Source organism: Punica granatum, chromosome 3, assembly GCF_007655135.1.
Source record: "Punica granatum isolate Tunisia-2019 chromosome 3, ASM765513v2, whole genome shotgun sequence".
NCBI lineage: Eukaryota > Viridiplantae > Streptophyta > Magnoliopsida > Myrtales > Lythraceae > Punica > Punica granatum.
The window spans coordinates 31,237,193-31,255,856 of record NC_045129.1 but is presented as its reverse complement, the minus strand read 5'-3'; the positions used below and the strand labels follow the sequence as shown (position 1 = coordinate 31,255,856).

The 18,664-nt window shown below is 34.0% G+C and overlaps 2 protein-coding genes and 1 non-coding gene across 3 annotated transcripts; 1 reads left to right on the top strand and 2 right to left on the bottom strand.

The window, feature by feature from the left end:
• Window positions 1-2,504: 2,504 nt before the first annotated feature.
• LOC116199252 (protein SENSITIVE TO PROTON RHIZOTOXICITY 2) lies at window positions 2,505-4,063 on the bottom strand. Its single transcript, XM_031529551.1, has one exon. It carries the CDS (start codon window positions 4,015-4,017, stop codon window positions 2,713-2,715), a length of 1,305 nt encoding a protein of 434 aa, XP_031385411.1. The 5' UTR covers window positions 4,018-4,063; the 3' UTR covers window positions 2,505-2,712.
• Window positions 4,064-13,750: 9,687 nt separating this feature from the next.
• Window positions 13,751-16,140, top strand: LOC116198635 (50S ribosomal protein L9, chloroplastic). The gene is made up of 6 exons (XM_031528830.1): window positions 13,751-14,034; window positions 14,282-14,409; window positions 15,024-15,069; window positions 15,490-15,587; window positions 15,665-15,712; window positions 15,798-16,140. The coding sequence occupies exons 1-6, from the start codon at window positions 13,885-13,887 to the stop codon at window positions 15,916-15,918; spliced, it is 591 nt and encodes a 196-aa protein (XP_031384690.1). The 5' UTR covers window positions 13,751-13,884; the 3' UTR covers window positions 15,919-16,140.
• Window positions 16,141-18,591: 2,451 nt separating this feature from the next.
• On the bottom strand, window positions 18,592-18,664 carry TRNAV-UAC. Its single transcript has one exon. It is a non-coding gene; the product is annotated as a tRNA-Val (tRNA).

The window sequence follows — 18,664 nt, the reverse complement described above, 5'->3', positions numbered from 1 at the left end:
CGAAAATACTAATATGGTTGTTTAAAGGGGATAACTAATTTAAAAAGTATCCCAAAATTTTTCATACTCTAAAAGTTGCTTTAAATCTCTCTCCCTCTCTCCTTCCTCCTCCATTCTCTTCTTCTTCTTCGGCCGGACCCTAACCCTAACTGTCACCGCCTCCTCTTCTACCGCATCATCCCCGGTAGATGGCCTCCCAACAGTAAGATCACCCATAACCGGGTTCCTCGGCGAAGACAAGGACCTCGACGAGCCCGACGATGACGTCGTCGATGAGGACAACGCCAACTCCGCCTCCATCTCCTCATGCCCTACAATGGACAAAATCGGGGAGGAACTAAGGCTAGTTTGCTGCAAGAAAGAGGGTTTGCGCGAAGCTTTCGAGCTCCAATGGAAGGAAATGGAGGAGCATTTCGACTCCATCGCCAAAAACTTGGACGACAGGCTTGGCATCCTTGAGTCAAAGGAGAAAGAACTGGGTTCCATGGAGAGGAGGCCCAAGGAGTTGGGAAATGCGTGCATGGAGAAGGAGAAGGAGAAGGAGTTGTCTTCGATGAAGACCTGGCTCAAGGAGGTGGAGGCGATGTTGGCATCGTCTTCATTGAGGATGCCATCATCGTCTATTGGGGCGATGCAGTGGAGAAGGAGGAGGTGGCGACGGTTAGGGTTAGAGTCCGACCAAAGAAGAAGAAGAAGAAGAAGAAGAAGAGAAGGGAGGAGAAAGGAGAGAGGGAGACAGGTTTGAGGTAAATTTTGAAATATGAAAAATTTTGGGGTACTTTTTAAATTGGTTAACCCTTTAAACAGCCACTTCAGCTTTTCCGTTGATATTTAATGAAAATAGTTACGGCAGGATAGATTTGAATCAACTCACAAACCACATTCTTTTTTAGGTAATTTCTTTTACAATGGGATAAAATTGACAAAGTTGTAAAACCATGGGATACCTGGTACAATTTACCTCAATGAAAATTACAGTCAATATTCAAATAATCTTTCATATGTAAATTTGTTACAGAAAAATTATTAATGTCTTAAAATTTGTATATTATACTATAAAGACAATACCAAATAAATTATAATGCATACAAATTTCTTCATTATTACATTATCAATTTTAAATATATATATATATATATATACTTCAATTGATGTAATATTAATAAGAGCAAAAAATATGTACACAACATCTCTTTAAAATATTAAAGTGTGAAATTCTATAACAAAAATTTATATTTATAAGGTGTATAAAAGTTTCAAGAATTTTCTATTATGAATCATTACCTGGAGAACAAAATTAAAAATTGGTTATCCTTTTTTAGAAAATATAATTTATAATTTATATTAATATAAATAAATTAACAATAAATGAACCAATTCTACTTTATATTATGTACTATGTTTTTTGACCCATGCGTTGGACGGATTTTATAAAGAAATATATTATAAAAAGTTAACCATAAAAATAATAATTGATATGAATTTATAGTTTAAATAATATTTTTTAGTTCTTAGTATGATTAAACTGTGTTGATATTAGTAATATACAAAATATAAATAACAATTGAGATTAGTAATTTCTGAAAATTCCTGGAGATGTAATTTTTAGTTTGTAATAATAGTTTTCTAGAGAGATTTCTTATCTCTATTTTTGTCATCAAACTTTTGCTTTTGCTTCATTATCCTAGATATACAATAATATTGATAATACAGTTAAAGAACATAATTATTTACTGGAAATGTTTGGTTTTTTATGACATCGATTTTGTCGTGGTAATTAGTTAGGAATTTCACTAAGATATTTTTCTTCTCTCTTAAATATTTAAGCGAAAAGAGAGCAAAAAATATTAAAGTGATCAACATATAATTACGGACAAAATGTATAAAAAAATTACAAGAGATTTACTTTCAATTTCATTCCCTAAAAGGACTTTCACTGAAATTGAAATTATTCGTCAAAGACTTTCGATTGCTCATATTCTCAATGCAATCTAGACGTTGAGAAACTTATGAAGAAAAGATAATGTGTACTTTAAATTTACATACTGAAGCTAAATTCAAAATAGCAAAAGAGGATTGTCATAACTTTTAATTTCTATAACTGAAATAATATAAAAGCTATGATAAAGAAATTAGGTAATTAATTTGTCATTTGCTCTTTTATAGTTATAAAATAAAATGTATTTTATTAAGTTACATATATAACCGTATTTATATGGAATATAAATATATACGTACGGAAGATAAAATGTATGGAATATATATGTAGATTATAGATTATAGTTTGCCAGGGATTTCACTTTTCACTTTTTGATCTATATATATTTAACATATATATGTATGGAAGACGGGCTGAAAGAGCATGAAACTAAGAAGACAAAGCTGAAAAAACATAAAACTAAACATTTGTCATGCAACAAATTTCCTAACCTTATGCTTTATGTGCCATCCTTAACTAACACAGAGAGGGTTCATATCAGTCAATTAGTTTGCAGAATAAATAACCAGCATCAAAATAATACGCCCAAAAAAAATATATATTACACCAATCACATGATCGTACTACTACAAAACTCAATCAACACACCATCAGAAAACCGATGCTCGGTATATGTACATGTATGCACATAAACCTGGAAAAAGAGAGAAAACAGCACACAAACGTAACCTACTAATGGTCATCGAGAACAAACACATAAACCATGCATTAAGTTATAAATTTCCTTGCCTATCACCTATCTGCATCGAGAGCATGCTCAATTGCTCGGCGTTCCCGGCTGGCTTCCTCAGGTTAACCATCGGGGAGTGGCCCCTGAATAATGCGACGTGGCCCATCAGCTTGTCTTTCCTGGAGAACGTGGTCCCACATGAGCACTGCCACTTGATGTCCCCGCAGTGCTTCTCGTGCGTCCTGAGGTCGGACAAGACCGAGAATTGCTTTGCATTACACTGCTTGCACGCGAACAACTTTGGGCAGTGGCTCCTCTTGTAGTGGTTCTTCACGCATATCATCGACTTGAGAGGCTGGAACCTGGTGTGCCTCTGGTTCCACCGGCACCCCTCATGCGGGCACGAGTACTTCCTCGGCAACTTATTCACCGGGTTATCATTGATATGCTCTTCATTGTCATTATTAATGATGTTCCCATTGGGATCGATACCTGTTCTCTTCTTAAGGGGGTTGCTTAAGGCACTGCTGCTCTTATACTCGTCTCCATGGGCCCGCATGTGCATCCTCAGATTTGCGTCACGCTTGAACCCTTTCCCGCAGATGGAACAATAGTGCGTGTACTTGGCTAATAACTCGGTAGCATCCAACTCGATGATGTCGCAATCAGATGAATAAGTTTGATCCCTGCCATCGGGGGCTTGTGGTAACTTCTGGGCTTCTCTTTTGGGTTCCATAGACGTATTGTTCAGATGAGTGCTCGAAGAATTGATGTGATCATTGTTGATGCTGGTGGTCATGGACATAACATTACTCTGGTTATCGTTATACCAATTGAGGCCGGTTTCAGGATACAAATTCCTTCCAACTTGTTCATCGCCACCCAGTGCATGATCAAGCGCATGATTATTGCTCAACTGATTGTGAGATAATAATTCATCAGAAAAGTGAGGACTAACGGTACCAGAATTGGTATTATTGTCGGTGGTGACCATTTGTTGGCAAGTGAACATCATAGAGGAAGCAGTGAATATGATTTCTTGGATTAGGGTTCCCATAGAGGACACCACAGTCGAGGCCGGTTCAGCTTGTGCTTGATCGGGTGAGATGAGGAGGGTTACAAGAGATTGCACCTGGTGGACCTTGTTCCTTAAGACGGAGAGGTTGTAGACAAGCAAGGTTGACGGGCTTGTGGTTGACTCAGAGCTGGGGCAGGTCCTGATGGAATCAATAGCTGCTGGGAAGACGACGGTGTGATGGGGATGACCTTCTTCATCACCCGCCATTTCATAAGATGGATCGGGCATTTGTGGGAAGTTTTGGAAAGAAGAGGTTGTCCTTGAAGCCATGATCTTAATAAGTTGGGAAGAAGGAATGGCTTGGGAAGGTTTTACTTGTGAAAAGCTTGGGGTTGAATACATACCAGTGTCTATATAGGGGAAGCGAGCTATAGATATAGATAATTATATAAAATTTGAATCAGCAGAGCATAACAGGTTTGAGATTTTGACCCCTAGATATATTTTATTTTATTTTATGGTTTAATAAGTCAATTTAAACCGAGTTACTAAAAAATGCACGAGACATGATATAGGAATTTATTTTGATTATGTATTTCTGGGTTATTGAGAAATCCAATGAGTTTAGTACAAAGAAATATAAATTTAAGTAAAGAGACACATATATTTACACTGACGAGAACCGAATTTGAAGTCTTTTGATTCTTTAGCGAAAACATGTATTACTGTATCACACTAATTTCTCAATTTATAATTTCTTCCAGTCCTATCAGTGAGTCTATTCTTAATCTCTTAGGGCTGTTGGATCAACTCCAATGGTTAATTCCATATTGATCCAACTGTCCCGAAGAGTTAAGAGACCGTGAAATATTCCGACTATATCAAATAATTTTTTTTTCGGTATGTATTCTGATATTCGAAAGCCGTTACATTCCAACTTATTTAGTTCTAGCTGGATCGGCTCGTTAATGACTAAACTTCTCCCATTGTAAATTTTCTCTATTCTCAAGACTTGATCTTATTTAAGGGGAGCACGTACCGAACTATTTGAATCAATCCACGTTAATATATTATATCCAATATTTTCAACAATAAGACCAGGTCATATCGACTTTCATAACGACCGAAGAGAGAGAGAGAGATACAAGTCAACTATGAGTTCAGTTCATCCCCACTTAAAGCCTTCCTCATATATAACCATAATCTGACATCCAGCATAGCATTTAAAATGAAGGAGAGAGTTTTAAGAAAAAAGGGTTGGCTAATAATAAAATTCAAATAGCTAGTTCGCATGTAGACGCAATAGATTCAATTAATTGTGTACCATTTGTATTTGTTTTGTCATCTTGGACACACCCAATTCCTCAACTCATCTCTATCCCTTTCTCTCATTTTCAAAGGACGGTGAAGGTCAAGAAAAAGAGGGTCTCGTTTTTCTTTTTAAGGAAATGAATATGTCTAAGGTTATACATTGAAATGGAATGGGATGAAATAGATATTTATCTCTATAATGAGTTGGAAAAAAGAGCATTCTATACTTTGATAGTCTTTTTTCTTCAACTTAATAAAGTGATCATTCTGTCGCGAAACTTAAGTAATGTTCATTATATCATTCCAACTAATTTTCATAGAAATATCATATACTTTCTTTTAAACTCCTATATCTAAATAAATGCATATAATGACATTTTGGTAAACCGATTATTTTTTAGTTACACTCCTTTATATGTGCTGATTAAATTTAGAAAGAGCATATGTTCTCTCAATATAATTATATTCTCTTTATAAATCTCATTTTATTTTATATCGGCATACTCAGTGTGACCTAATAGAAATAGGGTTAAAACATGAAGAGGCAAGCTCATTGATGAGAAGAGAACTGAATTTTGTATCCTTATTGATTCCAAATTGAAGGTGAGTGTATTACTATATGAGAACCTGAAAGAGGGCATCTTCCGTGTGTAGATAAAAATTATGTCATAATGGGATGGCTATACATATGGGACTAAATAAAGAAGAATAGAGATATAAATAATCACATTATTATAGTGAAATTGTCATTTTGGTATCGGTTTTGCTAGTTCTGTAATCTAAATAGACACTCGCAATAGCCACCGAAAAAAAAAAAGAAATAGGCGCTCACAATGTAAAAATTTTAGATGATAAATCATCTCTGTATGCTTTAAAAGATTGATCTGATTAGATATGATAAGAAGCAGGTTTTGTTTGGATCAGGGAAGGGCATGGGATATATAATTTGCCCTCCTCATAGCAAATAGGGAAAGGACCGACATATACAAACCAGTTAAAAGTTGTAAATGCAATGATCTTTTTTCGGTTATATTAAATTGTGATTACATTACTCTCGCAATTTCAGGTGATCGAGTGTTAAAGGTAATTGCCCCCTCTAATAAGTGCGTTTTTTAGGACGCGAACTTGCATTCTCCCTTACGGGATTAATTGCTTACCCACTCAACCAACACCTTGTTGGTTGATTTTTCTTTTCGGTAGAGAAATGTGATGAATGTGATGAATTGAATTAACGCACGGAATGGCTCCAAAAAATAAGTTAGGAAATTTAAAAAATGATATTTTCTAAAAATTATGTCATGTTGAGGAAGGGGATTTGGTGTAGTAACAGAAGTCGTTGCCTGGACCCATGAGGTCTCGAGTTCAATCATCACTAGTAAGACTTCTGTGCCCCTTTATTTTGCTTTTCTATTTCTATTCTTATATTAGGCCATAGGCCTTTCTTATAATCCAAAAAAAATTATGTCATGCTACCAAAGATAGTATAACGCAGTGGCACACGTTTTCATTCCGTAACTGTGTGATTGTGAAGCCGTACCCGACATGGGTGGTTGTATTATGTATATATATGGAGTCAACTGTATAAAATTACACTGTAGTCACTATAATGTGAAGATATCACAAATATATCCCTAATACTCCCTCAATCTGTTAGGGACGCAAATACCGACAAATTACTACGATGTGACTGAAATGAAGAAAGAGATACATTTTTGGTAAGTAGATCTGCTAGCTGTGAAGATGTGAGAACATATCGTACAAGAAGATCTCCATGTGTTAGTTGCTCTTGAATGAAATGATAGTCCACAACAATGTGTTTACTGCGATCGTGCTGGACATGATTCGCTGCAGGGAAGATAACACTGATGTTATCATGACACGCTATAATGGGGCTTGGAGAGTGACAACCAATGTCTTGTAGGAGTTGTCGGAGCCATAGTGGTTATGCTACGACATATGCTAGAGCTCGATATTCTACCTCAATCGAGCTGCGAGAGACAGTGGTTTATTTCTTGGACCTTTAGGAGATGAGATTCAAGCCCACATAGACAACATATCCTGTCGTTGAACGGCGACTATCTAGACATCCAGCCCAGTCAACATTGGTGTACGCTGTGATCTGAAAGTCAACAGACCTATGTAGATGAATGCCATATGAAGCAGTATTCGCTTAGCAACCTGTAAATGTGTCGTGCATGGAGCATGCATAAACTGGCTGACGAGATTCATAGCAAAACATATATCCGGTTTGGTGATGGTAACAAACTGCAAAGCACCTACCATACTCCGGTACTCAAAGGGGTTTAGGAGGAGCTCATCATCTGTTAAAGATGAATTGGTTCTAGACAGTTTTGGCGTCTTAACTGCAAAAGATTTGTCAAGACCAAAACAGAATAGGATATCTTGAACGTATTTATGCTGAGAGAGAAAAAAGTGTATCTGCAAATCGAATCGCCTGAATACCTAGAAAGTAATGGAGAGGATGTAGGTCTTTCATGGCAAACTCCCTAGAGAGAAGTACAGTGAATCTGGTAAGAAGAGACTATGACCTGCCCATGAGGATGATATCATCAACATAGAGAAGTAGAAGGATAATATGGGACCCCTAACGATATATAAACAAAGACGTGATCGGGTTTACATATACCGGACTTTGATCGGGTCACCATAGGATGATGGTGAGGAGCTGGTGGGTTAGGAGACGATGTGGGAGAGCCGGTGGAGCTACTAGACACGGGAGAAGAGGAAGTAATGGAAGGGGACTGGAAGAGGATGTTTCATCGCTTGGCTATCGACCTCCGAGAGTATGGATGCATGTAGGCTGGAGGAAACCAGAACCATGATGGTATAAGTTGAATTCAGATGGGGCTGCGAAAGGGAACCCGGGACATGCTGGAGCTGGGGTGGCATGTCACGGGATGACTATGGTCGATGGGTGAGTGGTTTTTGCCCAAAACTTGGGAATAGCAACTTCAGTAGCAGCGAAGCTTTGATCAGTTAAAACAGGGCTTGTGCTGGCTTGGGAAATGGGCGTGAGGGAACTTCCTCTCGAGGTTGTCTCCAAGGTGGTTGTCCACCTCATACGTTTGCAACGAACTCATATGGGAAGCAACGATGCTCTAGTAAGGGACATTCGAGGCTTGCTTAATCGGGATTGGACAACGACTGTTGAGCATGTTTATCGGGAATGAAATATATATCTGGGGTCACCGTGCCCCGCTTCTCTATTGCTTAAACTTTTAATTTTATTTAATGTACTTGGACTTCGGCCCTATTCCACCAAAAAAAAGCGACAGAAAATACATGTAAGTTTTGTCGACAAGGGATTATAGTGACTCAAGATTTGAAAATAGAGGTGCAAAAGTTTGAGAGGGAAAGACAGAAATGAGACAAATGGCTAGTCATTCATTTATATTGGATCTCCACTTCAACATATGAAAAAATATCTACCATCACTATATATCATTTTGAAAAAAGAAAATCTCATTTTCTAAGTAGGAATTTGGGCATTGCTATTCTTTGCCATGCACTGAACATATATATATATATAAAATACAGAGGCTGGTGTGCCTCCCGTATTATAGGAAAAGAAGAATGAATGAAATACTGAAAAGTATTATTGATGAGAATAAGATTTTCTTTTTCCATTTAAGATATACTATAGATGTAGACGAGCACCGCTGTAAAGAAACTCCTTCCCTTAAATTTCTAATTTCTTTATCTTTATAAAGTAAAACAAGGCATACTCTTAATACATACTATTAGCATTTTAAAAATAATTATTATAATCAATAAGTACATTTAACAGGTAAAGACTCAATTATACATATTTTGATAACTTTGTAAAAAAAAGGCTTAAATAAATTATGCATGCAAATTATAATTTAACTATTTAACTGACCTAAATTTAACTAAAAATTATTAAAGATTATTACTTAAAATCCAAAAATTTAATAATTGAAAAATATTATTGTATTTAATAAGAAAATTGATGTTCCACATTGTAAATAATTACAATGAAAAATAATAATAAAATATATGAAATTATGGGACAATATATCTGAAATTAACAACGAATCCTCCCTTCTGAAAGCAGCATTCAAGAAACACGCAAGGATCTTGCAATGGAGCCTTCCAACAAATGGAATTTTTGCCAAGGGACTGCATGTTTGTAAACATCCTTAGTTGCATTAGAATCCTAATTATAAAACGTTTATTTGGGGATTACCTGTCCTATATATATATATATATATATATATATGTCCATAAGCATGGGAAGGAGCTGCTTGATTAAGCTAGATATAAAATAAAACGATATGTACTCAACAAATAATCAAATTAATCATGCCATACTATATATAATAAGAAATCGGGAAAGAGAAATTTTTGGTCCTCAACTTTTGGCCTTTTTTGTCATTTTCGTCCTAAATCTTTACCTTTGGTCACTCTCATCCTCAACCTTTCATTTTTTTGCAAGTTTGATCGGGCGTCCATTTTCTCCATTAAAACACAGTTTCCATCCAAAAAATAGTGTTTACAATACTTATAATTATTGAACTTTTTCAAAAAAGGAAAATTTTAAAAATAAAAAAAGTTTCTTGGAAGCAGATTACTAGTAGGAGTTCACCCACCAGCGATTGCCCCCCAAAGAGGTTGCTGGAGGCATTACGAAGAGAGATAGAGGGTAGTTGTCCCGACAATGGGGGCTCTCCCATCGGCAACTGAACCTCAGGCGCCTTTGGCGAACTTCCCTGGGGGGCAATTGCCGGTATGGAACCCCCACCAACATATTTGCCCTTTTTTTTTTCATATTTCAAATTTCAGAATATTTGTGTATTTTTAATAAATTCGAAAATTATAATATTTTAAAATATATTTTTTGGAAGGTAAATGTATTTTTTAATGAAAAATGGACGACCAGACTAAAGTGGCAAAAAATTGAAAGGTTAAGACAAGACTGACAAAAAATAAAGCTTAATGGAAAAAGTGGTGGAAACGCCTAAGGTTGAGAATGAAAAGTGCCCTTTTTTCCTAAAGAATTTGAAAAACGATAAGCTTGAAGAGAAAGGAACTCATTAACTTATGTAATTAGATTGACAATCTATATAAATTATAAAAGCCGGAACCATTCTCCATATTGTGCCACATAGGACAAAGAAGTCCTTACATTGAGTGACTTTGCGTATTCAGCGAAGAAATAAAGGACATTTGACTTAATATGGTTGAGACACGTTGTAATTCATTAAATATAATAAAATATATATTATGATAGAAGTAAGAAGGTTTACATAATTTAGTAAAAAAGAGCTATTGAATTTTTCTTTTTTATGATATTATTAAATTATTATGTTTTATAACTGTAGATTTAAAAAATAATAAAAATTAAAATATGCCCTTATCAAAAAAAAAAAAACATCTAGGCATCAAAATCTCTGCCCATCCGTCTAGTTGGATTAATTATTGTAGGGTTCGCTAGCAGTCTAGATTTCTTTGAGCTTAAATTGTTGTTAATGAAGATGGGTAATCATCCGGTTCAATAACAGAATTATATTCCTTAGTCAACTTAAAACTATCAATAACTAGCATACTACCCGTCCATTGCACGAGTTTATTTTAGTTATTTGGTTATCATTATATTTACCCATGTATCATGTTAAAACATAATATTCGGTTTAATATTATTAAGTCAAATATTTTAACATGATCATCAAACTTGTACAGAATATACGAACATCATTCTAAATTGAAAGTGTTTAATATAATTTTATTCAATATTTTACTTTTATATTACATGTTTTTTGGTAAAATATCAAGGATTGCATAAGTATAATAGTTTATTATTACTCACTTTTGACCAAAAAGATATTATATATTCCAATTAATATTTCATTATTTTTAAATTATTTTATTTTATAATTTTAAAATTAATATTTATTTTTCTACTTTTTTTTCTATCGAATCAATTGAAGCATACGCATTATTTATAAAAGTAATTTTTTGAATGTTTGTTATATTTATCAACGGCATGTTACTTACTAACAAAATAAATTTCTATTCCGTGCATTGCACGAGTTTATTCTAAATATTATTTTGTAACTTTATTACTTATAATAATCAAGTTGACATATCTCAAAAATGTAATCTTGTTTTAATATTTGTTATGTTTGTAAATGGCATTTTACTCAGTAACAAAATAAGTTTATATCCCCGTGGATTGCACAAGTTTATTCAAACTATTCTATTCTTATTTAAATGAATTAATAAATATCACCAATTGAATTACTAAATTCATGCTGCCATTCTTTTTTATGAATAGAAATTTCTCTAAGAAACTAAAAAACACATAAAGTATTAAAAGATTAAAATTTTTGCCAAATACTTAGTATTGAAAGTCCTCTCTTTCATACGTCGAGGCTGATTTTTTACTGAAAATTTATAAGTTCAAATGTAATTCGTTGTATTCAAGACTTATAGAAATAATTCTTTTAATCCGATGTTATTTATTATTTTAATATATCTTATAATCTTTTTTGTGGTTAATTTAATTTCTTTTTAATTCTAGTTGTAATATAGTGGCATCTTCTAACATTTTCATTGTCATGATTTCTGTGAAGCGCTTATTGCATATTTCTTCTTTTCCTTTTAAGTATTGTTAATATTATCACTTTCATAGTTAATTTTTATTTAATAATTTTTGTTTCAATTTTAATTTACTTCATTTATTAAAAATCTAATTACCCCTATCTTTTGACTTTAGGTGCTGATTCTCATTTTTTTCTTTGTTAAATATCTTTAATTACATTCTTTCTTTAATTTTTCTTATTATCTATATATAGTAAAACTAACTACGTTTTGCAATAGATGCCATCAATAAATGTAAATAATAATTTAAAGTTATTAGTATTATAAATTACGTATCTATATCTAATAAAATTGACTTCCATGAAAAATAAATGTGATTTAATCAATGTAATTGAAAATTTATAGAAAAATAAATAAATAGTACTTAAATTTAAAAATGTGAAAGATAATATAATTTGAAAATAATGAAAATGCTAATTGCAAAATGCAATATCCTTTTAATCAAAAGTAAATAATGGACCATTAGAGTTATGAAAAATTAAAAGTTTTACGAAGATAGCATGTAATATAAAAGAGTGAAGTTTATGAATAAAACTATATTGAACTTTCGATTCGATGATCATGTTAAAATATTGAATGAATTAATAATATAAACATTTTGATATTATAAATGAGTAACTACAACACTAGATAAATAAAAATAAGGCCGTGTATGCATGGAAAATAGACTAGGTAATGATATAAAATAAAAAAAATTATGGCAATGCTACGAATAATATTAAGTAAGGATTTTTTTTAAAAATTGGTGATTAAGAAGACAAACAGTTGGAAAGTTATTAATTTTAAAAGTTTTAACAAAAATTATTCAAAAATTATTGAAAAATATTGTTGAAATTGTAAAATTAATAATTAACAAAAATTGTTACTCTTAATAAGAAAAATAGTCTTCTTAGATAAAACTAATTACAATATAAATTGATAATGAATTTATGAAAGGAATCTAGTGCAATGCACAGGATCAAACACTAGTTATTAAGGTATTTAGGTACTTGCAATGCTATAACTAATTGCATTTATTGCATGCAAGTATCTATACATGTTTGCTATATCTTCAAGTATTTTTTTTAAAATCGAAGTTTATTCTTTTAAATATTTTTCAATTGCATTAATCAAGAGCATTTTTATTACTATTCAAGTGGCTTTTACTATATATAGATAGACTAGATTGTTGGACCCGTGCATTGCATAGATTTGTACAAAAATTTTCATAATAAGAAAATGAGTATGAAAGTAATATTTGATATGGATTATTAGAGAGTTTGTGTTACATTACAATTCTCTGTTTTTTTTTTCACCATATGAATTTGAATATGGTAGATTTTATATTTCAATGATAAAAAAAATTAATTCGACAATTATTAGCAAAGATTCGTTTACATATTTATTGATTTCAATTATCAATGAAATTTCTAATAAAATAATTTTTAAAAATTCTATTATGTCAAAATCGTCAATTTACCTTGCAAAAGAATAGTAATTATAAAGCCTTTAAATTTTTGAACATCTATATTCTTTGATGCATTTTTCTCATTTATTAAGCTTTTGTGAATTTGAATAAATTTAGTTAATTTCAATAAATTATCCAATAAACCTTTAATTTCTGTTTTTTCTCTTATATTATTACAACTCATAATAGTAAATTATTACAATTTAATACCTTTACAGTATATTAAAATATGAATTAGTAAGACATTAGATGAGGTAACATGCACTGGGTGAGCCTACCCACTCGATGCTTCTCTTATGCAGAGAAGAGCTAGAAGAGCTAGTCAAGCAATATTGTGTATATTTCGATTAATCCAGTCAAAGCTTAATTCCTCTTGGGAGATTTTGAACTGTAATGGCTTCAATAGGCATTTGAACTCGAACATGCATAACATAGAACTGATAAGCAAAGGATTAGGTTCTGTAATGTCAGATGTGAGGGTATCTTCTCGATTCAATTCAAGCCCCACATGTTTTGTGCAGTTACGGATGACCTCCTGTATCGGGGCGTGTGGGCAAATCGCAGGGGAAGGGGTCCCGTGGGCCCTGGTCGGCCCAACCCGTTCTCCTCCGAGGCCCATCAACAAGCAACAGCCCATAAAGCGTCAGACGGGTCTCTTACCTCTGTCCCTCTCTCTCCCTCCTTTGCACCGCGAAACAGATAAGAGAGGCTTACGAGCAGCAGAAGCAGCTGGAGAAGAACGTCACCGGATAAGATTGATCGAGCCAGAGCGAGTGGGAAGGCCAAGAAATTGGGGAATGTCGTCACCGGCAGCGACGCTCTCGTGGAGGAGCTCCTCGTCCCTGCTCCAGAGCTTCGGCGGTTGCAGCAATGAGGCCACCAAGCTGCCCGACAAGAGAACTGGGCTGCTGGTTTTCGCCCAGAAGAAAACCAAGAAGACCCGCAAGGTAAATGATACATGAAAACTCACGAAATGGGTTCTCCTTGTCTGCTTCCACTCGGGCCGTAGCCATTACTCTGATGGAAGTTCTTGTTTGGCTTGCTGCATTGTGGTGGGAAAATCCCAATTTTGCTATATGGGTGTCTAAAAGATGGCTTTTTGATGAGTAGTTTTGGGGGAGTTGAGGAAATGGAGGAGTTTGGGAGATGGGGATACTGATTTGTCTCTGCGTGTGGCATTCTGTCTCTGCTCAGATAATACTGAAGGAGGACGTGGTGTCCCTGGGGAACAAGGGTGAGCTGCTGGATGTGAGGGCCGGGTACTACCGGAACTTTCTCTTGCCCACGGGAAAGGCTCAGATTGTCACTCCTTTTCTGCTCAAGTAATATGCTTAACCCAGCCTGAGTATTTCATTCTCTGGTTTAGAGTTATCTTTGGAATTTCAAATATTGTATCTCACTTTGGAATTCGAGTTCTTGGATTGTGGAGGAGTGTTTGATCACATAAAGCTGAGGTGTTCTCACATTATGATTTGCCTAGACACATTTGGTATTAGAGAAATGCTGCCTAGGAAGGAAGCGATGTAGATGTCTTTTTTGAGCCCATTTAATGTGTTGGGGGCATTCATAATCATCGTAGAAAGGCTAGCCCAATGTTTTAGGCTCTAAACCCTTTTGGAAATGCTGATTGATCATAAATTCAGTTAAAGAATGTATGCAGTTACGGAGAGTGTCCAGTCACTTGATCTGCCGATACGTTCAAAAGTGTTTCATTTCTTCCAATATCGAGAATACTATTTGCCAGTGGCCTCATGAGGCCCTCAAACAACTGCACAATTAAGTAAGAGAAACCATGCCAATGTTGGTTCCTGAATGCGAGTCCTTGAAAAATATTCATTTGTATCATCTTACATGCTAGCAGATTACTGATTTCGCATTTAGTGATCCATGCTGCTCTGGTTTCTTTTTCTTTTTCTCGTTCTTTTTCCCCTTACAGGGAAATGAAAATTGAAGAAGAAAGAATCGAGGCTGAGAAGATTCGGGTACTTAAATCTTAGATTCTTACTCCTTTCCCATATCATTCGTCATCGCTTACCGATATTTTCTCATTCATCTTTGATGAACTGTTATACTAATGAATGATATAATCTGATCAGCTGACTTACCAATAAATATTATCGTATTTGATCATATAAAAACACGATCCTCTTTGCATGGATAGAGAATTATAGTGAAATTTAATGTGACATGCCTTTGGTTTAAATACCAGTCCTAGAGGATTTGATATGTCATGGATTTGACGTCCTCTGCTGTCATGTCATTAAGTTTATTGATGTGAGATCCAAGATCAAGCCCTTACAAGCCAATATACTGCGGATTCTCTGTTTTTCAGATAGGAAATTCTGTTTTGCAATGTCTGTTGGAAAATATTCTGGTGATGATTCCATAATTTCCCTTCTCAGGTGAAAGAAGAAGCCCAGCAACTTGCTCTAATGTTCGAAACCGTCGGAGCTTTTAAGGTGAAGCGCAAGGGTGGAAAAGGAAAGCAGATCTTCGGAACGTAAGCTGATATGAATTAAACACCAACATTCCATATTCTATATGGCCGAAATGTTGAGATTTTGCTTGTTTTGGCAGCGTGACTGCTCAAGACCTCGTGGACATTATCAAGGCTCAACTTCAGAGGTAATAATGGGTCGTGTTTGTTCTTCTCCCTCTGTCTCAATTCTTCATCGCCATTCTGTATGTCACTCAGTCAACTGATCAACAGGGAAGTAGACAAGCGAATCGTAGAACTTCCAGAGATACGCGAAACAGGGGAATATGTGGCAGAGCTGAAGCTTCACCCTGAAGTAACCGCTCGAGTGAGGGTGAACGTGTATGCGAACTGAGAGATGGGCAGTGTCCAGCTTGATGCGATCCCCACTGAGCTCGACTTGTATAAGAAGCGTAATTTGATACATATGTAGAGGTGCATTAGGGGAATGGTTTTGGGAAGGAGAAATGTAGTGATTGTGTAATCTTTAGAGTAAAGCAAGTAAGAGTTCTTTGTGAATCAAAATAGCCGTTCAAATTTGTGTATTAAAATATATCAAAGCTTTTATTTGTTGATATCTTTAGAATTGATAAGTAAAGCAAATACTATCCCATTATAATTAGCAAAAAAATGTCATATCACAATATTTTGTTTTATATTAATTTTATCATAATCTTTTAAAATTACATCATATATCACATCGTTTAGAGTATAATGTCAACCATAGCACAATATTTTACTTTTGTGTCCATTTTATCATAATATTTAAAATTACATTATATAATACATCGTTTATGGTATAGTGTCAATTATGTCATGACGTCAAATTTCCTGTAAAAATTAAATAGAAGGCTGATGTGACACACCTATGGATGAAAAGTAAGCCTAGACTCTTATCACTTGGGAAATAATCACTTGCTCGGTGACTCACCATTAATGCCAAAATACCATTCACATCTCTTCACACATGTCCCTCCTTACTGCAGCCTCAAATTTCTCTTCAATTTAATGCTTTGCCTTTCTCTGCCCTCTTCACCCATGAGCTTGTCAGTTTCTCTTTTCATGCTTCTCACTCTTTTATTCCCATAAAAGAAAACAAATTAAGTTTTGCATTTTATTTTACAGGTATGAGCTTCTACTTTCTTTCTAACAATTTTGCATTACTCACCCTATTCCCTCACCATCAATGCCTGAATACCATTCCCGCCTCTTCACACATATCCCGCCTCACTGCAGCCCCAAATTTTTCATTAGTTCAGGGTTTGCCTTTCTCCGCCCTCTTCATCCATAAGCTTAGTAGTCTCTCTCTTCATACTTTTCACTCTTTTGTTCCATAGAAGAAAACAAATTAAGGTTTGTATTTCATTTGACAGGTATGAGCTTCCAGTTTCTTTCCAACAATTTTTTATCCATCGATCACTATATGAACTGTAATAAGTACAATAAGTGATTTTTTTTCCATTCTATTGATGGTGTGGTTGTTTTCAAAAAGAGAAATTTTGAATATGAAGAGGGCAAAATGATATTCGGATATTGATGGTGAGGGAGTCGGGTAGGTAAAAGGGCTGTGCGAGTTGAAATATGGGTTATTCTGCATATGGTAAGAGTCTGAGCCCACTATTCATTCACGTGCGACCCACATCAACCTTCCATTTAATTTTCACAGATAATTTAACGTCAGACTATAATTGACAATATGCCTTAAACGTTATGCTATATAGTATAATTTTAAAATGTTGTGATAAAATTGACATAAAAGTAAAAAGTTATGTTATGGCATATATTTTTCCCTTATAATTATATATACAATAAAAAAAGAAAATTGTTAAAATTGTTCTTAAGAAAAAGAGAAAAGAAGAAAATGTTGAAATACGTCAAAGCTGCTCATTTGTTCTTGATATCTTCAGAATTGATAAAGCGAATGTTATCCAATTATAAAGCAAGACGGATGACTTTTATTTAACGTTCACTATCTCAAACTTCTTACAAAAATAAGTCTAATTAATAAAAATCATATAATTAAGGACATAATTTTAACTTTATCTAAATAATTATCTATTTCCCATATTCTCGCTCCCGCTCTCCCTCACTTCTCTTCTCTCCGTCTCTCCTCTATACGCATGCTAACTTTTCTCCATCCATGATCCAAAATGAAATAGGATGATAGTTGGAGTAACTTTCATTATCTAAAAAATACCCATAAAAGTAGAATAAAAAATTAATATCCATTAAATATTAAAAAAGTTATGAATATATCAATAATTATAAGTTTCTTCTAAACTAATTCCTCACTCTCCTCTCACATTCTCTCTTTCTCCCTTCTCACTCTTTTCCTCTCACTAACATCAAACACCTTCTCTTAATCTTTTTAATTCATTTCATCAATTAAAATTTTTAACTGCTAATATTATTTCAATCTCTAACTAATAACAAGACTATTAAATTTTAGAAATAAGAACTCACACAAAAGATTTATGTGATACCGCGCTGGCATAATTCTTATAATTATCTGTACTATAATAAAGCAAGAAGGATAACTTTTATTTAACTTTCAGTTTTCCAAAAATTTCATAAAAAAGTAAGTCTAATTAATAAAAATCACATAATTGAGGACATAATTGTAACTTTATCTAAGTAATTATCTATTTTCCTATATCCTCTCTCCATCTCTCCGTCACTTCTCTTCTCTCCCTCTCTCCTCTATACCTATGCTATGTTTTATCTATCCATGATCCATTTCGATTGTTTTTTGCAATTTTTTTCAAACTTTTTATATATATATATTTTAAAAAAAACAAATTGATACTGTTAAAGACTCTCGGATTTGTTAAGTCGATATTTGAACATTATTTAAGGTAAATATTTTTTCCCATTATCTATTTTATGTCATTCATGTGCATAATGCGAGTCATCCTCTAGTGTGTGCGTGCGCATATATATATATATATATATAGAGTAAAAAAAATTTTAAAAGAAATTGTTACAATTGGTCTTCAGGAAGGGGAAAAAAAAAAAGGGAAAAAGAAAATGTTGCTGCCCAGGATCGAACTGGGGACCTTTAGTGTGTAAGACTAACGTGATAACCACTACACCACAGCAAC